The 24,369-nt window shown below is 43.8% G+C and overlaps 1 protein-coding gene across 1 annotated transcript in view; it reads left to right on the plus strand.

Annotated features, from left to right (window-relative positions):
* GALNS (galactosamine (N-acetyl)-6-sulfatase) overlaps positions 1-24,369 on the plus strand; it is a 46,071-nt gene that overhangs the window by 9,312 nt on the left and 12,390 nt on the right. Inside the window, exons 6-12 of the mRNA XM_065848096.2 lie at positions 518-584; positions 694-821; positions 1,628-1,767; positions 2,947-3,050; positions 9,445-9,581; positions 11,849-11,951; positions 20,308-20,429. Of these exons, the coding sequence (XP_065704168.1) occupies positions 518-584; positions 694-821; positions 1,628-1,767; positions 2,947-3,050; positions 9,445-9,581; positions 11,849-11,951; positions 20,308-20,429 (801 nt within the window). The remainder of the gene's footprint in view (positions 1-517; positions 585-693; positions 822-1,627; positions 1,768-2,946; positions 3,051-9,444; positions 9,582-11,848; positions 11,952-20,307; positions 20,430-24,369) is intronic.

Genomic DNA, 24,369 nt, shown 5'->3' on the forward strand with positions numbered 1-24,369 from the left:
GTGCTATTCTTGTCCATTCACTTTCAAATCTGGTATCATCTTATTTCACTTGTTGTTATTCTCCTGAGGACTGTCCCCTGCCCTTCTTTGCTTAACTGCTGTCTTAAGATATTTCTAATATAACATTTCCCAAGCAACCCAAGTTCTGATTCTGGGATTGCTCTGTTTCACTGAAAGTTGTTGTGTATTTCTGCAAATCTTACACATCAAACAGCTCTCTGTTGAAGGAGTAGTGGCCTCAGATCTTTAAGCATACTGCCGTTATTCTAACAGCTTAACAGGGAAGAGTTGGTGGCTCAGATTTGTCCAAATCTTGCAGTCATTCATTGGGATCTAGCCCTTTCACTGCTTTCTCCCATAAGAAAAAACCATGGTAACATTCTTTTTAATAACTGAAGAGAATTTGTGGAGTAGCAACAGTGACCCGCTTGTGTAATGAGGGGGAGAGGGAAGCCTTTTAATGTTGTTTATTCCTTAGGATTGATTAGTTTTTCTCTCTGATTCATTTTATCTTCAGATATTATGAAGATTTCAAAATTGATCTGAAGACAGGTGAAGCCAACTTGACTCAGATCTACCTGCAGGTACTTTCATTTTAATTCTGGTTTCTAAGCCACAGTGACCGTATTTTTTTTTGGAGAGATTTAGATGACAGAACGATTCTGTTAAACTCCTTTTTATTGCTGTTTACAGGAAGCTCTCGATTTTATTAGCAAGCAGCAGGCCAGCCAGCAGCCATTCTTTTTATATTGGGCAGTTGATGCTACCCATGCTCCTGTTTATGCCTCCAAACAGTTCCTGGGCACTAGTCAGAGAGGACTGTAAGTCTTGGGTTTGTGGGTGTTGGTTTTGTTGGGTTTTTTAAAATTAATACCTTGTGCTGCAGAAACAGAAAACCTAAGCAATGTTTATTAGATCCAAGCATATAGATAATTTCTCAAAAAGTGTATATGTGTGCTGAAATACATTAGTTAGTGTGAAATTTGCTTGGATTGTTCTTTTATAATTTTGCTATAATCTGAAATGAAGATCATGTGACTGAAATGGGGGAGAAGAGGGAGTCTAAGCTCCTTTGCCAGTCGTGTGAGTAATGAAGTGCAGAATGTGGCACAGATGATTTTTTTGGAAGGCCTTTGTGTGATGAATGCCTGTTTTAAAAGCCTATAAACCAGACCAGCAAGTAGAAAAGCATGCATGAAAACCACATTTTACAGGAAGCAGAGAGCTCTGTTGATACTGTGAGCCTTGCTTCTGAGAGGGCAGTTTCAAACCAGCACCCATAAGAAAACCATGTTATTAGCTTCAAGTCTACTGCTTTGCCACCATTTAAGAACTTTATAGCTAAGTTTATATTAGTTGCTGGTCTCTGTCCATGAGTGGCTAGCATTTGAACAAATTTTGACTCTTAATAGCCAAGAGAGGTTGCTCTCTGCAGGTAGGAGACACAGGTTTTGCAGTGACAGTGGAAAACTTTATTCAGTACCTTATGCATAAGAAAAGTATTTCTGCAGCACAGGTCTGAATGACATCCACTAAAAGCGTTGTGGCCAATTGCAACGTGTTTTATGCTGTGTGACACTTTTCTTCTTTTGCTGCCTTTAATGTTTTGCATCCACTTTTGCCTCAGATATGGGGATGCTGTGCGGGAAATTGATGATAGCATTGGAAAAATCCTGAAACATCTTCAGAAGCTGGGGATCAGCAACAACACTTTTGTGTTTTTCACCTCTGATAATGGGGCTGCTCTCATTTCAGCTCCTAAACAAGGTGAGTCTTAGATGAACAAACCTGGGCTTGGATTGTGAAATCAAGGCTTAAACCCCCATGTCTGAGGGGGAAAGAGACCTGTACCTGGGATTTTTCCTTCATGCAGTTCGGAGAAGCCTCAAAGTGCAAACCATTTACGTTTAGCGTTAGCTTGAGTTTGTTATTTCTGGTCGCTGTTGGAGGAAATTTCCCTTGGTTAAATGAAGCTTTGGCTCAACGCAGCGGGGCTGTTCACCTGTGTGCATTTCCACTTTGTGCTCCACTGTCAGAGGGTGAATATTTTTAAATGTATTCAGGACCAGGCAATTTAGCAGGGTGTTTACTCTCCAACTGCCAAAGACATAATTGAATTTGTGAGTAATTACAGAGAGTTCAAGAGTCCTTCCTTCTTCAGCTCTCATGAAAAACAGCGAGGAAAAAAAAAGTATTTTTGTTACTTTGCAAGTTTTCTTTTGTTTAAATGATTGTTTCTCTCAAACAGAGACACTGCAAATTGATTTTATAAGCCACTCTCTTCTGTTTGGAGGCAGGCTTGTGGTTGTTGGACCACAGAGCAGGGAGTCTCCTGAGTTCTGATTTCAGCTGAGCCACTGTGTTTGAGTCTGTGTGACCTGGAATCAGTCACAGGGCTTCCCTGTTTGCTCTTCAGTAACCTTAGCTAAAAGGCTGGGTTAAAAACCCAGGTATTCCTGCAAAGCACTTGCTGTCTCTGAGATTGATCATCCAGGGAATGCTTGATCATTTTTCTCATTCTCGTATCTATCTAATACTGCCTCTGGTACTTTAAAAGGACTATGAAAGAAAGTACTATTTCTACCTGAAAAGGCCAGATTTCCTTTAGTTACAAAGAGCAATTAACATCCTTAAAGGGAAGGAAAATGCCAGTGGAGTATTTTCTGTTTGTTTGTTTTTTCTTTGGTTGATAGCAAGCTGTGTTTAACTGTCACTTTTTCCCCATGCTGAAAAAACACTCCTAAAATTTCATTATGAAAGGATATTTAAAAAACAAAGACAAACAAACAAACAAATCCCTGGAATACCTCTGGACATGTTATTTGAAGGATTCATGCAGAAATTAAAATTAATTTGAAACTAGCCTAAAAATTTCCTGTTGACAGTGTCCCTTTCAAATATGATATCAGCATATCACAGTTTTTATGCCTTCTTTACTCTCTCTAGGAGGAAGCAATGGTCCTTTTCTGTGTGGCAAACAAACCACCTTTGAAGGTGGCATGAGAGAGCCGGCTATCGCCTGGTGGCCCGGACATATACCTGCAGGAGGGGTGAGTATCTGCTTTTAACAATTCAGATTGGTCTTAAGTGGCCTGAGCTGAATGGAGTGGTTCTTGCCAAGTTCAGGCTTTGGATCAGACTTTTAACATGCCCAGTGTGTCAGTCCAGATGCTCGTCTAAATAAGGAGCTGAGTGCTACCCCTACAGAATGATGCCGTTCCCGTTCATTATTGCAAATTGGCATCTAGAGTGTCTATGATCAACACTTCTGTGAGCGCTGGCGGTCTGGCCTTCATGTCTTCCTGCTCTATTTAAACCCTTTAGTCTTTTGGACCACAGTATTTTTAGTGGGTTGTGTGTTTGAACAAACTGGAGCATAAAACCATTTTGCTAACATGTGTCCCAGTCCAGAGCAGGAGTGTGCTGCCCACATGCTCTCTGTGCCCTCAAGTATCAAGTGGTTTGACCCTCATGGCTCCTGCTTTGCTATTTGATAAAAATTCCACTTGGGGAGTTCTAGATACCAGACTATTGCTCTTTCCTGCCCGCACACAAATTCAGATATGATCACTTGAAAATAATCCTCTGGTGGCACTACCAGCCTTTCCTGTCCCAGTTCTCATTAAAGAAAGATGCAATCAATTCTTCTGCAGGCAGGGTTCACAGTAAATAATACAGATTCCCTCCCCTTTCTGAGCATCTCTCATCCCTGAAGAAAGTGATACTTCGTTAACTGAGCACTTTGCTTAAGACTGCAAACTATTCATAAATAAAACATTTTTCTAAGCCGCATTCCTTTTTGGTGGTTTAATTGAGTCAGGATAATGATAATTTGTCATTTACATTTAGGAGGAAGCCATCAGATGGCTTAGATCTGCAGCCGAGGGCAGGAGAGTCGTTTGGTTTCATCATTTTTAAAGAGTTCACAAAACCTACTAGGGATGTGCTATTATTTTTTTAATTTTAAATGAAAACAGTCTTTTTGTTTAAATTTAAACATTTCCATAAAGCCTTTACAAGCCAAGTACAACAGCCTTGAGCCAGCATACGAGAACATGAAGCTGAAGCTGACTGCTTTGTTTTGCATGTCCAAACAAAATAATGTGCTAAAAGTAAACATGCGTTATAAATGGGGACAAGTAAATACCAAATTTAAAAATTCTTTCCATTGTAGTAACTCTGAGGATAATTAAGAACATGAGCAGAGAAATCTGCTCATTTTCTGCCTGTAGCTGGCTGTACCCCTCGCACAGGTAGTCTGCACGTAGCGCAGCGGTGACTGTATGTGGTGCAAACCGTTCTTGGTAGCCCGAGGAGCCGCATGGTTTCCGGCTTGAGTCCACACTTGCAGCTGCTGTTTGAATTCTGTGAACAGGCATTTCTGTGCAGGGTTCCTGTGTTTATGCAGGCGGGGGAACTGGGCGACGCCGTGCTGTCCCAGGCCCATGCATGCTCAGCTTAAGGTTAATCGGGCAGGTCCGTACCCGAAAATCCACTCCTCCACCACTGCTGATCTCATCCTTGGTGCTTGAGCACATGCTTAACTTTAAATCCTTCCTATCCTGGGCTCCATCGCACGATGCTGCCTGCCAAACATCTGCATGTGCAGGTGTTCTGCTCCCAGATGTTCTCTTGGGTACCTCAAGAAGCTGGCTGTCCCCAGGACAGGCTGCTTTATTCTGAGGTAGATCCCGTGTGATGCTACTGATACGTCTATATGTGACAGCTACTTATATGTCTTTTCTGCTTGTGTTCTTGCCATCGAGGCTCCAGCACTGGTACCCGCAGCAGCACTGACCGCAGGTGAGAGGTTTGGCTTTGCTTCTGTGTCATACAGCTCATGCTGTGTTGGCCTGTAGGGTGCCTGTAGTTATTGCTTTGTAATTACCTGGTGTAAGTAAAGAGACATGTATTTTCTCGTACCTCTTTGGCTTCTTTTCTCTATCTTCCAGAGTCTGTAGCTTCAATGTCTTCTTGACTGCAAGTTTAAACTAGTCAGCCTAAGTCCTGTGTAGTCCAAGTAGCTGGAAAATGTGGGAAAACTGCTTCAAAGCCTCTTGTTACTCTTTCTTTGCAAAAGAGCTGAAGAAAACAAAGGCTTGGGAGCACAAAGCTGAAGGGTCAGCTCCTCCTGCTTGCACCGGGGTTGCTCCCAGTGCAACGGTTGTTCCTTCCCAGCCGAGAACGTTTCAAGAAGCAGGCAAAGGGGCCAGCGACCACTTCAGCCGCAGCCAGAAAAAGAGCTGGTGTTTTTGGCCAGTAAAATCCAGTTACTGGGTGAAAAGCTCATCCCACTGCTGGGATCTAGCAGTTTATTAACATCTTATTGATACATAGGACTGGGGTTTTTTTGTTTCTATTAAAGGGTACATTTGTGTGCTTAAAGAAAGGAGGACCTTTTTATTTAAACAAAAGAAGGTAGGTGACAGGGTTGTGAACACTCAACAGGACATTGATAGAGGTTTGGAGAATTGGTGCAGTCAGCTGATTTGTAGTTTTTTGGGGGAGCGGGCTGCCTCGGGAGCTCATCTTGCTTTTGGCATCAACATTCAGTTCATTCTGGTCCCCCATCAGGAATATTTATTCACACACAAACAGCCTTTCTGCAGTTTCCTCCTCAGCTATGTTTTCCAGGTGAATTCACAACAAATCAGCATTTCAACATTCCCCACATCACATCTGCCTTCTGGAAGGATCCAGCTGGAAAAAAAAATAAAAAAAAAATCATATTCTGTTGGTATTTGCATCCTCCCCTCACCCTCCTCCCCTGCCTCTCTCGTGCCTGCTTTCTGAAGGAGAAAAGAACATATCAACCCAAAGACAGCATTGCAACCTTTTCTTCACTATCTCCCATGGGGCGCAAATTGAAATTGAATTAGACAGGGATATCAGGTCTGCTCGCTGTGATAACTGTAAAAGGATTTTATTTAAAAACACCCTGACATTTGTTCACCCAGTTTCAAATATTTAGCTTTCCTCCTTTCCATTCCTGGCGGGGGCGACTTTATTAATTGTCGCCTTTGATTCAGAGTTAAAGCTTGAAAGCACTGATAACAGCAGTGGTGACTATTTCTTCTAGCGACGTGGCCCACAGCAAAAGGATTTCATTTTCTTAAAGACGTTATGTGTATACTGAGAGTTTATTAAAAAGAAGGGGGGGAGGAGGGGGGAAAAATCCGTTCTTACGTGCGTAATACCGGCTGTTTCTCACTGATACGAGCAATATCTGATCTCACTCTTTTTTATATATTATTTATTTTCTCTGGGCTGTTGCCCTCACTGGATTTTTCTTTTTCTTCTCTTAAAAAAAAAAATGGGAAAGGCAACTAGAATGAAAGAGCACTGTTGACAGGAGAAAATGGTAGGTTTTTTTTATTTTTTTCTCTGAAAATACTTCAAAGTTTTATATAAATATTAACCTTTTTTTTTTTTCCCTTCTTCAATGTGGTGCTGCAGAGCACAGATAAATCCAAGTGGCTGTGGCATGGGCATTTAATTTTCTTAAGAAGTTTTCTCTGCTTCATGGAAAAAATGTTGTCTGAGACCAGAAACGTAATGGGATGATTAAAGAGAGTCGTCTACATCTGGTTATGGTTAATAAGGGCCAGCACAAGAAGACCATGGTGGCCCCACAGGATTGTCACAAAGCGGAGTATAAATTAGGTGATATTAGAGACGCAAGTCTCAGGTCAGTGGTTGCCTCTTGCAGCCTGATATCAAAAGGTTGAGGCGAGGGAATGGAGCGACAACAAGAAGAGGGACTTTGGATTTGTGTTATAAATTGCGAGAGGTTTAATTACAGAAAGTCTCAGCCACCGGTTTGCCCACCCATTCCTGATGTAGCAGTGTTTGGGGTGCAGCCGTGGGCCAGATCTTCTCTTTATTCCCCGAGCTCTGCAGATGCTGTTCTGCTCTCCAAAGGTGCGCCTGGGGGGCCGAGCATCTTTGCTGAGGTGCCGAGCACTTGTAATCTGCTTTGACTTCAGGGGGAGCACAGCACTCCCAGCACCAGTTCATGAGGCTGTCCAGCTCTAAGGTGTGAGCTGATGGTTTGGGTTGGATTTTTTTTTTTTTAACGTGTACTGTTGTTTGGGTTATTTTTTTAATGTCAGTCCTTTTTGAGAGACCAGAGGAGAGCCCATGCAAGGGGCCGGTCCAAGGCACGCACAGCACTGTCTGCCACAGCTCATCTCCTGCATGACACAGCCAGCTTTGGTTTTCCCCAGGTCTGCGTTTGCCAAATGGCCCCAGGGAGAGCAAGACTCAGGGTTACCCTGTGGGAGGGCTCAGTGCTGTTTCCTTTTCCACAGGAAAGTTCCCCAGCCTTGTCTCCATGCAGAAAGGGAACTTCATGTCATTATCCTGCTCTACTCAGTACTTGTCAGACCCCAGCTGGAATCCTGTGTTCAGTTGTGGTCCTCACTGTACAAAAAGATGTGGACAGGCTGGAGAAGGTCCAACATGACCCAAGGGCTGAGGGGACACCTCAGCACCATGTTCCAGTATTTAAAGGGCAGCTCCAAAGCAGCTGGAGACTCCCTTTTTACAAGGAGTCCCATGGAAAAGACAAGGGGCAATGCATACAAGTTGTTCCTGGGGAGATTCTGATGGACACTATGAGAACAATCAGCCATTGGAATAATCTTCCCAGGGAAGTGGTGGATTCCCCAGCACTGGACATTTTTCAGGTTCAGGTGGACAGGGCGCTGGGCCAGCTTGGCTAGACTGGGCTTGTGCCGGGAAAGGTTGGACCAGGTGATCCTTGTGCTCCCTTCCAACCTGGGATTCTATGATTTTACTGTTTGCTTTTTGTGGGGGCTTTGTGGGCTCTTCTCTATCTGTCCCTACCACAAGAATGGGCTGAGCATGACCCCTTCCAGGCTGTCTGCTGCAGGACTATCCATGAATAAGGCTCAATCTCAAATGCCTGAGACCTTCTGCAAGATCTGTTGATCTTGGTCAACTCATCCAACAGCTTTCCTGGGCCGGGTTTCCATGCTCAGGCTTCCTCTTGCACTTAGCACTTTGCACTTGGATTTTGTCTGGCGAGTTGTGGAAGTATTCTTGCATGCAGCTTTAATATGGTGTGTTCCTGCCAACACCTTTTGATGAATGAAAGCCATTAAAATTTGAAATTACTGTAATCAAGTAATGTGATATTGTAATGTTAAACTTGTAATCGGTTCCCTGAACGTTGCTTTCTCCCATTTCTTCTTTTAACTTGTTAATTCTTCCTTTAACTGTTTGCTTTTTTTCAGCCCAGTCTCTTAATAAAAGGCTTAGTGTCCCAGCAAAAATAGCATTTTCCCTTCAGTTTTTTTTTCCTAGAGCCAGCATTTCACAAAGATTTGTTTATCATGTTATCATTTGTTGTCATATTTAAATAATGAGTGTCAGCTTACAGGCTGGGGGTTTGTTTGTCGTAGAGAGAGGATTCAGAGATAAAAAGTCTTTGATGGTCCCGGCATCGTGATGTTCACACTGGCATTTGCAAGGCTAGAACTTGGATTTGAGTCAGAAAGTGCTTCTGTACTCGCAGATGTGGGCTTGTATCAGATGGCTTCTTGTCTCCAAACAAGTGGTACAGCTGAAAAGTCTCTTCATGTTGCGTCTTGGGCTGGTGCATCCTGGTGCAAAATGGTCTTGCTCTTGATTTGAATGTATCTGCTTCGATTCGCTGTGCTAATTAACCATCCTGCAGCAGATAACCATAGCGTACCACAAGCAGGCTGGGAGCAAAGATTCACAAAGAAGCGGTCAGAACAGACTTTTTAGGTTTTTAAAATACAAATCAAGACCAGAGAGATAAGTATGGCTTCCAATTAAGGAAGGGAAAAGGAAAAAGAAAAAAAAAAAGCTTGCACATCTCTGTTGGAGCCAAAACCAGATGTTTTTCTCCCCTATTAAAATATATACTAAAAATACCACAACTTTACAGTTCTTGAATTGTTGGAAATGGTTTGCAGATGAAGTCATCAGGCTCTTTTTGTTATTATCCATCTATCCCTGTGCTTTCTGGGACTCTCTCAGGGTATTCTGGACTCCAGAGATGACCTGGAGAAGGAACAAATCAAGAACTCCTTTTTTTTCTTGGTTTAAGTGCTGATTTTTCAATCCACAAATGATTTGGAATTTGTTAAATTAAGTTGAACTTTGCAAAAACATGTTCTTGGAAAGAAGATACTTCGAGAGAAGTGAGAAGAAAATGAAAAAATGGATCAAAATGCAAATGCTCCCTAGAAGTGGAGAAATCTGGATCATCTTTATGATTTCAAAAGGAGGTTTGCTGGTGACTGCAGCACCATAAAGGGAGGTATTCTCAAAAGACGCTTAGCAGCGAAGGAGATTCAGGCAGCAAGACTTCTGCTTGGATGGAAACCAGCCCGTTTCGGTTTGGCTTTTACTGAAGGTCTCTTTGCAAATGCATTTTCCTTGGTTTTTCAGGTCAGTCACCAGCTGGGCAACGTGATGGATCTGTTCACCACCAGCCTCTCCCTGGCGGGACTGCAGCCTCCCAGTGACAGACAGATTGACGGCATCGACCTTTTACCTGCCATCTTGCAGGGCAAGCTAATTGACAGGTTCGTTATGAGCCCAGAGCTCCGACTCTTTACCTCCAAACTGAAATAATGCCAAATTTGGGGTTAGTTTTTAAATCAAGTTTACAGACATATTCTATAAACTGAATTAACGCATCGTTGCTCCTGCTCAGGGAGGTGGGGTAGCAGCAGAGCTTTACGCTATGTGTTAATTCCGCCGTGGAGTAAGTGGACGTGGGATTTCCTGACATGTTGTCATACAGTGGAGTCTGGGGACAGTTGTAAATGTCAGTGGGTTAGCAGGGATCCCTGGAACAACATATGGCAATAGGAGAGATAAAAGCCTGAGAACTGGAGCCTGGGTAGAGGAGAATACATTATTTATTACTCAGAACCATCCAAGAATATGCTGGGTCTTTATAGCCTTGGCTTGAGAGAGTCTGGAGGTAAAGGCTGGGCGTTGTGGATGAGCTGGACACCCACCTCCCCCAGGGTCCTGTTTCTGTGGATGCTTTTGCAATAACAGATTTGGGTTAAAGACCCGGGATGTTTCTGTGCCCGGAGTTGTGCTGTCAGGTACAGGCACCGAGATCTGACAGCAAACACCCTTGGCTCCCTCCTTGGGAGGACTGAGGGTCAAGAGAGGTCTTGTAGTTGTGATTTTCATAAGGAATTTGCCAGCTCAGGAAATCTGAAAAGAAATATATTCTTTCTCTGTGAGACAGCAAGGAAATATACGCATGGAAAACATATTTGACTTTTTTCTGTGTTGGACATAAGGCTTTGTTCCATGAAACTGCTTTTGTGCCCTTTAATGCAAGAAGCATGTGTACAGCGTTACCTGAGAGCTCGGCCAGCGGCTGCCGTGAGACATTGTGTGTTTCTCAAACACAGCCTGGCCCAGCTCTGCTGCTGCAAGTTTGTGAAGCTGCTTCGTTGGCTTAAAAGAGAATTTCAATGCAGTCACCAGCCCCTTGGAACTGCTGCTGTTTGTGTTACAATAGCAGTCACTCCAGGTGCATCACAGCTTTTTTTCCTTCCTTTTTTCCCCTTCTTTGTGTTCATTTTGTTTTGTTTTGTTTGGGCTTTTTTGGTGTTTTTTGTTTGTTGTTTGTTTTTGTTGTTGGTTGGTTGGTTGGTTGTTTTCCCAGACCTGTCCAGGTCACTGTTTCCATAGCCCCCCAAAACTTTCTAAGAGCTGCAGTTGTGCTCTTTCAAGCTTAAAAAGGAAAAAGTGAATGATTTTAAAATAGAAGAGCTTTAAGGCCACTCCTGTCATTCAGGCATGGATATTTTAACCTTATCTTGCATTTAGGGACTGTTTTTTCAAGGTGGCATCACCGGAGTGGGTAGTTTTTTGCCAAGTGGTATCTCTGAAAGAAAGACGGAGATGTACGTACTGTCCCGACAGTGATAAACAGTGATAAACGATCTCATCAGCAGCCTGAACCAACTGGACAGAAGAGCTGACTAAGGTTGATGTCTTTGTGTGATGAGCTGCACCAGCAAACGAAACCTCTCTCCTGCAGATAATCCATTTCAGTAAAATTTCTTACTGTTCCCTCAAAAACCAGGAGCGTGTTGCTGGAGAAAGCCACAGGACTGCTGCTGGGATGCCCAGGGCAAGGGTAGTGTGCATGTACACAGCTGCAAACCAAATGCTCTGAGCAAAGGGCATTTCTCAAATGTATTTTTAATTAAGAAAACCTCCGGGAAAAAAAACCTGCAATTTTCAGTGCTATGTTTTGGATGGTGCAAAGGGAGGATTTGGGCAAGAAAATGGGCAGGAGTTAAAAATCAAGCTGCTGGGTTTTCCTGTATGGGGTTTTTCTGAGGTGGCGTCCAGAGCCGGCCAGCATCTGGTGTCCTCCCTGGCCACCCTGTCCCCATGACACTGACGGCACATAACTTGGTGCTGCCGTCACGAGGAGACTGATTGTCACACGGGCTGTATCCTTGTTTCACACACACGTGCCATTTCTGAGACATTTGGTGTTTAAATCGGTGTGCACCATAGGAAATAACAGGGTCTGATAGTTCAGGGATTAACAATCACTGGCAGGCAAGCCGTATAATGTTTCATTCTTGCGCCCTGTGAGCTCTCAACTTGATGAACGCTTTTAAAAAATGTTAATTGAAAACCTTGCAGCGGAGACTATTAGGAGGCAGCCTGTTTCTGCCTGATAGCCGGATCGGAAGCCAGACGCCATTTAAGTGTTTGTCTCCCTTATCAGCCGGGCTGCTGCGGCACTGGCTGCCCGAGCCCGTTGCCTTGATGTTTCTCATGCAGCTTTGCTCTCTTTTCTCAGGCCCATATTCTATTATCGTGGCAACGAGATGATGGCGGTGAGAGTCGGGCTTTACAAGGCTCACTACTGGACCTGGAGCAACTCCTGGGAGGAATACAGCAAGGTAACGGGACATCAACCCGCACCCTGCTCCCATTCGTTCTCCTGGCGAAAAGTAGCCCTTGAAAGCAGAGATTTAAATTGGGGAATGTCACCGTGCACTTGCAAGCCAGACTTTTATTCACAGCCTCTTGAGATCTACCAGATTTACTGCAAAATCTAAGGGGACTGGTGTCCCAGCACCTTCCTGCTGAAGTTGGAGAGGAGCAGAGGAAAAGGAGCAAAGTCAGAGTTGTTCTGAGAAGTGTTCACTTCAATCAGCACTTAATGTCCTTAATATTAAGCTTGATAATGCTCCTTAATATTAAGCTGCTTTCCCTGCTGAAGTCTTAGTTTTCACGTGTACCCTTACAAAGTTTGGAGTCCGATGCCAAATTGATCCTGTATCTCGCAATATCTAATACAAAAGACGTGGTGCCCTGAACTATTTAAGTGAAATAGGAATGGCCTTGTTGTTTTGTTTTGTTTTTTCTTGAAAAGGAAAAGGGAAGCCGTAGGAACCACACAGTGGAAAGAACAGCGGTTGTTGAAAACAGTAGAGTACATGTGTTTAATCTATTATCAGCACTTCTGTGAGCCCGTATCACACTCTAAGATGTTTTACATTTTATTTCCCAAAGAGGCACAGCTTTTGTAATTTCCTGGCTGATCTTCTCACAATTGGATGTTAAGCACTATTATTTTTCTTCTTTTGTATCTTTCTTGCCTCAGACTTGGGTACTAAACTCTGGGGCATTTCTGCAACGGCAGGTTCACACATGTGCCTTGCTGATTATACCTTTAGACATGAACTAAATGCATTATGGCACAGCTCTCAGCAATTTTGACAGCAGGCTGGTATTGGGGAGGGATTGTTTGTATGGGCATTTTTTATATCTTTTTTTTTTTTTAACTTAGAGTGGGTCCTCAAGGCATTGCAGGTGCAGAAATAAGTGCTGATGACATTTGTGGATGTAAAAGTGCAGAGTTGCTTTCATTGGGATGTCCTGGGGGTAGAAGGAAACGTCAGCTCCAAGGGAGTAATTTACATTCAAGGCTGTAAATATGTGCATTTGTCTTTTTAAGGTTGTAATGCTCTAGGAGTTGAAGTTTTTGTTTTACGTGGAGTAAGAAGGAGAAAGGGAAAGGGGAAGGGAAAGGGAAAGGGGAAGGAAAGGGAAGGAAAGGGAAGGAAGGGAAAGGGGAAGGAAAGGGAAGGAAAGGGAAGGAAGGGAAAGGAAAGGGAAGGAAGGGAAAGGAAAGGAAAGGAAAGGAAAGGAAAGGAAAGGAAAGGAAAGGAAAGGAAAGGAAAGGAAAGGAAAGGAAAGGAAAGGAAAGGAAAGGAAAGGAAAGGAAAGGAAAGGAAAGGAAAGGAAAGGAAAGGAAAGGACACTCTGTCTCAATGTTAATTCTACGCAGCTAAAATGAGATAGTATATTTGTTTAGGTTAGTATGTGAGTAAAACTGATACATCACCCATGGCACAGTGTGGAGGACTTTCCCTGCGTGAGACTGAGCTTGTGTGTGTGTCTGGGTGTACGAACAGGCACAGACGCATCCTTTTCCCACGTGCATGCAAGATAATGTCACACACACATACCTAGTTGAGAAGTAAATAAATTACTACATTGATCTCAACTTATTTGTACATGTCCGAGTATGTGTGTAGCCATGATAATGGGGACCAGTTACTCATTTCAAAGGCTTCTCCTGCTGTGAGCAATGGCAGTTGTGCAATTAGGGAATATTTATTTCTTTCTAAGTCTTTGTTTAAGTACCGTCTGATAAAAGTCAGCAATTATACTGTACATCAGAGAGATGATTAAAAATTCACTTGCCTTCCCGCAGCTTGTATCACACGTGGTTGATGGGGGTAAAATTGGAGCACATTAGTGGACAGCCCAGCCATTAACAACATGCGGAGGAAGCTGAGGCTGAAATTTGTTCCAATTCTCTTCATGTCCTCAAGCCATTAATTACAAGCCTTGCAAGTTTAAAAGTAGAAATAAATCAGAATGCAGAGCAGTTGCAGAGTTCCAAGTCCTGTTGTAGTTTTGTGATCTCATGATACTGCTGCCTGTTTCAGTGCCCGGTACTCTCAGCTGAGTTGATATCGGGCTACAGTGGCGCTGCCAGAATCAAAAATGCCAATTTGTTTTCTGATTTAATTTGAAAAATGTATTTAACTAGATGCACGTCTGTGGCATTAGGTATTCTGACTGTTGGCGGGATTGCTGTTCAATAAGTTTGATTTGCCATCCCAGTAGGACTTCGGCTAATGAGGCCTTGTTAATTGTATGATCTTTAGCATGCGTCCTTCCCTTATTGTGAATCCAGTATGAAGACTTGTTAAATTTCCAAATGTGAAGCTCTTTGTGTCAGAAGGTCCAGACTCAGATGGATCTGCTTGGCATGTCATCCATTTGAAAGAGGTCTGCAGTTGGCCAGATGTGTCAAAACAGCTGTCTGCAAATTTTTGAGAGGTTTGTTTTATGGGTAGTTGAGTGTCTCGTTCTTTTGACAGATACACGGTGCATTTTAGCCAAACCTCCTTTCGCTTTCAGAACTCCCTTGTTACTTGACAGTGTGGGAAATCATTGATACAGGAAACTTGTGCTGTTTTTAATCCACGTTTTGTGCGTTTTTGTTTGACTTTTAGATGAGATTGTACCATTAAAACACCAGAACCACATTTTCCTGTTGATATTGGAAAATGTGAAATTGGTGCGTGTCCTGGGTCTGTTTAGGGCTACCAGGTCTTTCAGGATTATCTGAAAAGAATGTGTGCGATTTTGGCCTCTAACCTGAAAAGCTCTGTGTTTGGATGCAGTATAAGTTAGTTAAGGAATAAAGTATGTATATACAAATAAAAATGTACCAGAGAGAAGCTGCTTACAGGAAGCACAGCCTAGGAAAGCAGAACAAGGATATAAATGCTTCTCTCTTTATGGCACTTGGAATATTTACACTGGAAATATCCCACACAAGCAGGACATGGGTTTCCAGTTGTCTTAGACTCCCGTGACGTTAACCTACCCTTACAGGTCTGCATCCTCTACCATAGGGATTAAAACTTGTCATCTGTCACCAAGTCAAAGTATGCTGTTCTGCTCTTCCTAATTTTTGTTTTATTTGGTTTTTAGCCCTCAAGCAATTCTTTTTCTAGTCCAACTCCCAGCATAAAGTCTTGTAGTTGTCCTCAGAGCTGGAGGATACCTCTGCTGTCTGTTCTGCTGGCTTAACTTGATTACTTGGGTAACTTGCATTCTTGAATGGTTAATCTCTTGCAAGCACAGAGGGAAGGCTCGCTCAATGGAAGTGAGTGAGAGCAAGAGCTCCATGGGACATTTCTCCTCCAGATTGCACAGGATGCTTACCTGGCTTCCATCTCCTTTCCTAGAGGTGGCTTGTGTTTGGCATTCGAGAAGTGATAAGTGGGACAGAGATAGAAGAAAGGAAACGTTAACTTGAAAACTGTGTTTTATATTTTTAAATAGTAAAACAGTAAAACATTTCTAAGTAGTTTGGTAGAGGGAGAGAAAGCTTCACCGTGCACAAGGACAGAGTCCCTGTTGCTCTAGGACTGGTAGATATAAGCACGTAAGCTTTTCCACCATCATTGACCACCTTTCTTCTTGAGCAGCGATAAAAATAGCCACGTGTGGTGTGTTGGGGCAGAAGTAACAACTAAAGATAAACTGGGGGAGATCCCTCTCTTGTGCAACCTAACATACAGGACTTTGGCGGAAATCTTGTGTAAAATGCTGCTCTTGTTGCTCTCATCATCCATCCTTGTTCATTACCAAATTCAAACTGGATTGTAAAATGCGTGACAAATAACACATGCAAACTTGGCTTTTCTGTTCCATTGCTGCTGATGCCCACAGCCACGATGCTGGGTGCACATTTTCCCACTCCTAAAATACGAATGCTCAGTGTCTGCCTTGTTACCAGTTATTTTGTCCACTGGATTGAAGGAAAAGGTAGATTTCATCCTCCTTGTTTGGAAGGAGAGGTCTGAAAGAGGGGAAAAAAATGGGCGTTCTCTGTGGATTTTTCTGAGTAACTAGTAAGGCCTTCAGGAATTGCCCAATTTAATGGTATGTAGCAGAGACAGGAGTATGAGCCAGCAGGAGAAAGGAAATTTCCTTCTCTCTGCCTGCCACAGGAACCATCCCGTAGAGAACAGTTCTTGTGCCATCTGAGAGCGGTGATGCAAGAAGGGGAAAAAATAATTAAGAAAAAAAATGTGGAAAACGCCCTTTGGTTCATTGGAGAGTGGCTGATAACATCAACCTTCCTGCTGCTAGCTTAGTATCTCCTTAGTAGCCTTCAGTGTTTTTTCCTGGGGGCTCCTGTGTCTTTAAATGATTGGTGTGGGTGCCTGCCAGCAGAGCCGATTGTTTTAATGTAAAATGCCAAAGGGGTTATTCCTGTGCAGCCTGGCTGATTGCCCTTCTCCCCGACGTGAAGGGATCGATAAAGCCTTTTCTGCGAGGGGGATGTGAAGTCAAGTAGAACCTCACAAATAATGACATTTGATTGTGGTCCTCTGAGCATATGAGCTACCCATTGATCGCTTCTGCTTGAGAGCCGCCGGAGGTTTTGCTGATCTGCCCATCTTCTGGGGTCTCTTCCAGACAGTTAACACATTAGAAGCAATTTTTCTTCAACAGGGGTGAAGCTTGGCAGCCACACTTTCAGGTGTCTGGTCATTCAGAGCTCCGGTTTGGGAGGTTTTCACTGGGAATGGCCAGGAGAACAAGAACGGCTACATACCCACGCTGTGGCGAACAGCAAGAAACGACGTTCCCAGCTTTAATTAACTGCTGTTCTTTTCTCCTTCCAATATTTTGCTGCTCTGGGTTTTGTGTGGCAGAATGAGGAGCCACGACCAGCAGACAGAGCCCAGATCTGCTGCGCCGCTATCGAAATCTGCAGCCGCTCATAGAGTCGGAGGGATCTGGGTTAGCGCCAGGGTGATGAATTGCCAGAGGGCTTAACGTTAACACAAGTGGTGATTCCATCACTTGGCGGAGAGCCCAAACTGGCAACCGGCTGTATTTGTCTCATGTCTGTATTGACATAGCATCTGTGGTCCATTTGCTCTGGAAATTAAAGCATAAGCTGTGCAACTAACAGCCGCTAGATCTTACGAACGGAAAAACAATCCAAGCTACACGATTGCTGGGAAGAGGGGCAGAAAGATGTGCTTGTTGAAAGGTTTACCCGATGTGTGGGAAATGTTTGAGGTTTTGTTTTGGTTGGTTTTTTTTTTAAAAAAAGGAGGATTGCTGGAATTTCTCCTCCAGCAAACAGGTCTGCACTGTGGCGCAAAACCCCGCACCTGGGTAAGAGAGCGGGAGCCAGAGCTGAGCTATTTCTGGTTGCCATCTGATGCTCTTTTACCGGCTCTCTTAGAAGGCAGAGACCTGACGTGCTCCAGATAGGATCTTCTGGTTTGGCTTTCTTGCTTTTATAATTGAGGAGAAAAGATCCGCAAGTTTGTTTAAACACAGCGAGTGACCTTTCTACTTTGTGTGATCAGTATTACCTGTAAACATGCAAATTACCTTGGACAACACACAGAATAAAATATTAGGCGTGTGCTTTAACCGGCTATTGATCCCTTGCATATTGTTATTAACAGTCTGCCAAATAAATAGCTTAAAGGAAATAAGAGCATATGGAGGGGTAGTTGATGTGGGTTCTGTTATCCTGGTGGAAAGGGCAGGCGTAGCTGCCTCTTTGCTCTTCTCCCACATAACATAACTTGATTTTTGGGTGAACTGCCCTCCTGTTGGCAGTGCCCGAGAGCTGAAGTCAGTCCCCTGTCAGTGTAAATGGGGGGAGCTCCTCTGCAGCCTGGGGAGTTGTTTAATGAAGAGCAAGAAATTATCCAGTATTTAAAATTGTCATTTAGGAGAGAGTCGCCGTCCTCAGCAGGCCCGTTGTCCTGCCTGGGGAGCAGAGCTGGGGGGCAGCTCCTTCCGTCCCATCCAAGACGCACACAAGGACTTTTGCCATGTCCATCCCCCTCAGTACCATGCATGACCAAATCTACACACTTTCCAAAAACCAGAGGCACTGTCCAGGTGCTCCAGAGTGTGGACTGGCTTGTCTTTAAATAATTCTCAAATCTCAAGCAGATTTAATTTATACTGATTTTGCTCCAGAAAAGAAAAGCGATCCAGATTTGGGGATCCCAGACTTTCAGATCTGTGGTATAGCTGATTTTTTTTTCTTTTCAGCCTGGGAACTGAAAATGCTTTGACTTATAAAATAGGATGAGATAGAGTTGTGGATGAAAAGATATTCTTTTCTGTCAAAGGGAGAGAAGACTGGGCTCCTCCAGGATCTGTAGTGTAGGTCTGGCTCTGATGCAGGATGATGCCTTGATCAGGGGTGTGAGGATATCATTTTATCTCTTATTTTTCGCTCATTTGTTGGTGAGCAGGTAGAAGACATTTTAAGTTCTCTCTGTAGGCTGAATATTGGCAGTCAGGCAGTACATAAAAATAATAATAGTCAATTTTATTTGCGGAGATAAAGTTGAAAGGCCTTTGAAGTTTAAAGGGTGGCTTCAGCCATATTTTAAGAGAGTTATTTATCAATGTTGGAAAACGGTATTCTTGATTTTATTTTTAAATGTATTTATTTTATTTTTCCCCCAATAGACCACTTTTGAAGAGGCCATTGAGTGCTTAGATTAGGAGGACAAATAACTTTTGGCTGGTGGCATCAGGCAAATTGTCGCAGCAGATGCAGCCTGGACTGCATTCTGGAGTCTCGGCTACAAGGTTTTTGTAAGAAACGAGATAAAATGTAAACAGAGCAATGTATGAACAAATGCCCAAGAGACTAAAATCTTCTTTCAAACTAAAGCATTTGCAGCCGAAGAGCATTGTACCAATTAGCGGGCTCTTAATTAAATAGCTTGTTTGATTCGCATCCAAATTGTAATTTGGATGTTATGTAGGCTTTGATACCTTGTCATTAACTGTTCCTTTTGAAAATAAAAATAAAAATCTATTTTACACTGTGTGTTTCAGAGGCCGGTGGCGTCACAAGGTGGAAAGGTCGATCATTTTTGTATCCATTTAAAGTCCATTATTGGTCGGCCACTACAACCTATCAAGCAACTCTCTTATTTTTCCACTCAGTGATTCAGGAATCTATAGCTCTGTGCAGATAAATGGGATTTCATGGGCTTCTAAACTTCTTGCTTTATTGAAAAGCAGAATATTAACTGCTCCACTGACCAGCTGTCCATTAAAAACACAGGATATTTTTAGAAAATTGTTTGCCAATCAAATCCTACCAACATCTGTAGAGACCCTTTTCAGTTTGTTTTGTAAGCAACTGCTACAGCTGCTTTCCCACCTCCATTGAAATATTCCCGTTTACCTTCTCTCCATGTCTCTGTCCGTGTCTCAGGGCATTTTGAGGTATTATAAGGAGCGCGGCATGTCAGCTGGAATTGTAAAACTGAGCTTTAACAAGTCCATTTGGTGCTAGTCTTTGCTGGTCTGTGGGGCTCCCTGCTTTATTTGCCATTCAGTGAAATTACTGCTTTGCATTTTGAGCTGTTCCCAGGGCTAAATGGGTTCCGTTTGCCTCCCAAACCAGGCTCAAGGCGGTTAGGGAGCTCGACACCTGGCTAATAACCAGCCAGGCTTTGGGAGGCGCACACCCCCCAGAGGCATCTTTGGGAGGCATCTAACCCCCCAAGACTTGAATTTTGGCGACAAGAACGTCTCCAGACTTAATGTATTTTCTTCCAGCCACACTGTCATCCCCCAGTGAGTGCTTCTCTACCAGCCTGCTAGGAATCAGATCAACAAATGCACCCATTTCTTTAAAATTAACCAGGTTTGCTTTGTTCTGCAGTGCAACAGATCCTTCAGCTCAAGGCGGGATTTCAGGGATGCTCCCAGGTGCCCATTGCCCCTCAGTTTAACTGGATGTTTCCCCCTGGACTGTTGCTTCTTGATCAGAACTGCCAAGTGATCCGATCCTCTCTGTGTGTTTCTAAGCCACAGAAATCAAAAAGAGAAGATCCTTTCCACATACATAATTCTTATGATTAAATGGTTTCGCCTCTGTCTTTAGTTTTGCCATTTCACTTTAATGAATATTTTACAGAGATTATTTTTTAATAAGATAAAAATGTGGAGCCTGCTCCAGCTCTTATGCCAGTGCAATACCAACATTGTCACCTTATTTTACTCCATCAGATCAGAACCCATTTTGCAGACCCTAACTTCAAAATAACTCTGCGTTTTGTGGGTATATTGGAGCAAGGTGCTGAAGAAAGTGTCATCAGCTAAAATTTTGCTCCCTCCCCTGCTTCCCCCCGATATCTCTCCTCTTCACTGCAGGGCATTGATTTCTGTCCTGGGCAGAACGTCTCCAGAGTGACAACACATACGCAGGAGGAACACACGGCGCTGCCGCTGCTCTTCCACCTGGGGAGGGACCCTGGAGAGAAGTACCCATTAAGGTGAGTCAGTTAACGAAGATGTGAAAACTCTCAGCACTGTCAGTGTGTGATTTATGTGACTGATTTGCCTTGGTAGATGTTTCTTGCAATCTGCTTGAAAACCATCCCAAAAAGCCATTACTGGCGAGTTGTACTGGGAACGGAACAAACCTTCATTTTCAAATGGTCAGGTTAGTGATGTGCGCGTGTCCAAGGCTCGTCAGCCACGTCGTTCTTGTTTTGTGTCCGACCACCCCTGAGGGAGGAGGCCAAACGTGCACTTTTGGACAGGACAGGACTAATTGCAGGGCAGGTATGGAACGAAGCAGTGGTGCTGGTGAGTGTGTGCACCGGAGCTGTGATTCTCTGTGTTTTGGGGCTAGGAGAGAAATGTCAAGTGATCTTTGCACGCTGCGGGTTGCTTTTCGTCTGTGCACTGGAATCTGTGGAAGGCAAATGTGGCGTAACCTTCCTGTCCCCCAGCCCCTGCTAAAGGAGCTTTTCCAGAGGGGCTTTAGCAAGAGAACTTTCTGCTTAGTCCTGTTCCCTCATGGACTCTCCTGGCTGTCTGACTCTGGATCCATTTTCCTATAAACCTGCTATTGTAACATCTCCGGCACACACCATTCCCTGAGAGATTTCTGTAAGGATTTACGTGGTCATCAGCCAGCACAGCCCACGTACAAACCTGCCACCTCTAAAAAAACCTCCCAAAGTGTCCCCATCTCCCTCCCTCTTTCCTTCTACTGACTGAGTTTTACCCTGTGGCAAAACCAGCCACGAACGGGGGCACACAGACTCATCCCTCACCAGCGGCTCCCACTTAGAGCATGTGGAAATAAAGATAAAACCAGTGCTACCGTGACTGCCTGCGCAGGAATGGTTTTGTGCAGCAGCTTTAACAGAGAGATGTTTTCTGAGCTGACAGGACTGCAATTACTCAACTGTTTTAAATAATTGAGTGGATACGCTTGCTCCATTACTTTCCAAAGAACTAAGCCTGTGCTGTCCACTAAGTGTTTTCACTAGAGAGAGAAGGGAAGGGAAGATATTTTCACTTCTCTCTCACTTAACAGACGAGCACCCTAGAGGTGCATTACGCAGCATATAAAGCTCTTTGGAAGCCCAGCACGTTAGCTCTCGCTTTTTATTGCATTTCGGCACTAATGAATAAAACAAATCTGCAGCTCCTGTATTTTAAATTCAGCTCCATGTAACTACGCTACTGGGTTGGGATTCCAGATAAGACTATGCCCCGCTTGGTTTAACAACTAATTTATTTTAGGACAATAAGTGGATAGAAATGACCTCTTTTCCAACAAATGAAACAAATGGGTAGTATTAAGTGAACTGTAGTTTGCCTGCGGTCTGCGTTTCCCCTGGATTTGAGGGAGAGGAGCTCTTCCCAAAGAGGTGTTTGCAGGACTCCTGCTTCCCTGTTATTTAGATGTTCCTTATCCCAACTGTGGCTTGAGCATGGAAATAAATGCCAGTGTTACATCTGCAATCATTTCTCCTACAGTTCCATTGATTTTTGGGCACTCACAAGCTGTTACTTTGATTGAATTTTATGGCAAGATTATGACACGATTATGGAAAGCTGTGCTGTTGTTTAATATGCAGACCCTAAAAGAAAGCCTCTTTTTAGTACATGAATCTTCCTTTCTGCAGCACATTTCTGTTTCTATTGTCTTCTCTCTGGTCACAATGGAAAACTCATGGGAAGTGGGTCTCTTATATCGAATGTGGTAATTAAATTATCCTCATTTGTGGAGCTGTTACTGTAGTGTATTTTTATTTAGCTTAATTATCCCCCTTGGCAGACAGCCTGTTGGGAGTCCCGACACTGATGTTTCTCAGGAGGGACTCCAGCGTTCTCCTCCGAGCGTCCGTCTGTCCGTCTGTCCATGCCGGGTGTGCCGGCCCTGCTCCCACTTAGCCGGCGTTGGCCCCACTGCTCCATCCCCCCACATGGCTCTTTCACCAGTTTGGCTCCTCTGCTGTGTCGTTATGTTGCCAAAGCATTTAGAAAAATTTGCATTGCGCTCCTGATGTACCGATACCTTTCCCTCTTTAATTTACTTTTACCACTTTGCTTTGCTAAATCTGTACTGGATTTTATCGGGTTTTGTGCTGCTGTTCTGGAGGTTGTGAAGGAGCAGCATGGCACACCGATGTCCCATTCTTCTTGCCTGCTTTTGCTCGTTTTTTATTTCATTTATTCCTTATCATCTGTCGTATCTCTTGGTTTGCATTCATTTGGAGCAGAGTCACATGCAAAACCACCTGTAAGAGGTTTCATTGCTGTGCAAGAAGGCCAAATGTCACATGAACCTGCAGAGAGATCCACTCTTTATATATTTGCGATCTCACAGCTGGGGCAGCCTCGAAATCAGGCAGCTCAGTCAACTGTGGCAACACGTCACTTGCAGGGTGTTTGTGTTCAGGCCGCCTCGTGTGAAACATCTTCAGATCACGACACCGTGCACACAAGGTGCTGCATGACACTAAGAGACTTTTTCAAGGCTACAATTTCAGTTCGTCTCCGAACACAGGGATCCGCCTTTCCAGTCTTTGTTGAGGATCCAGCTGCTGAAGGGATCTCTGAAGATGCAAGCCCTTCAAGATGTAGAGACAGCACGTAAAGCTTTCAATTCCCTGGGTTTCACGGTGGAACAGAACAAGTCCTTCCTCTGTCTGACAGTTCACTGAATTTCCTGGAGCCTGCCTGGAAGCAAAAATTTATTTCCCCGAGGAGCACTTTTCATGCAGTGGAAAAACTGGTCAGGCAATTACAAGCAGGTCCTGTCATCACGTTGGGGACACGTCTGGCAGTTCTGAGCCATATGGCACCCTGCACTTAGGTTCCCCTTCATGTTAGGCTGTGTGTGCATCCCCCGCACGCCTGACTCTAGAACAGACGCTCCCAACAGGGTTGTGACCGTCCCTTGCTGCTCCTGCCCCTCTGGACCATCTCCTGCACTCCAGCTTTTGCCAAGGGACACGGTTGTGTTTGCCCCCTTCGCCTTGAAAGATAATCACTGATGCTTCTCAGCCTGAACTGGAGCTTCACCCCAGGAACCCAAGAGCCTCACAGACTTTGTTTTGCCAGCCGAGATTCACAGCAGTGCCAAATGCATGTCAGGAGTTCTTGCACTGCCCTAGCTTGCCCATATTTACTTCATCGCATCAACAGCCTGGATGGAGCAAGATCCCATCCTGTAAGTTGACCTTCAGGACTGACATGCTCAGCACTAAGCATCAGATAGGTTAATTAGCAAGCTGTCTCCTGGGAAGAGGACAACTGTCCTGGGAAATGCGTTGAGCAAAGCTTGGCACCGTAGGACAAGCTCGACATTTATGTGGCTGCAGGATGATGTGGGGCATGAACATGCCTGCAGGTACTGATGAGGCAAAATTGGCATCTGGAGAGGTGCTTGTAATAACAACACCTGCAATACCAGGGTATAGATGGGCAATATGTCTTGAAGAAGTGTGCTTACTGATAAATAAGCTTTTCTTTGGTTGCCAAAAATGGTAACGTAACTGCACTTGCATAAGTAAGAGTTGCCTCATTATCTGGTCCTTGTGTAGTGAGAAGTTCGTGTCTTTTGTCATCCAAGAGATTGACTAGATCTGTGTAGGCTGTAGGATAGAAGATATTTATATATATTTTTTTTTGTAGCTCCCAACTTTAAAATATAAATAAGATTGTGTGTTAGGCAGCACACAAATCAGAAACGTTTCTTGAAGTCCTAAGCAGCATTTTGTTTCCTCCCTAGGTGTAATTAATAGGGAGTTTTGTTTCAAAAAAACCCACTCGAACTGTGGGGTGCCTTTGTTACCAAATTTATCAGGATGCAGAACTAAAAGATCTGATAGGTCTTTTTCTTTACTAGATTGTGTTATGTTTGCGGTATTGTGTGTCCACTAAGTACCACATAGGGAACTTGTTTGTGAA

Source organism: Patagioenas fasciata, chromosome 13, assembly GCF_037038585.1.
Source record: "Patagioenas fasciata isolate bPatFas1 chromosome 13, bPatFas1.hap1, whole genome shotgun sequence".
Classification (NCBI taxonomy): domain Eukaryota; kingdom Metazoa; phylum Chordata; class Aves; order Columbiformes; family Columbidae; genus Patagioenas; species Patagioenas fasciata.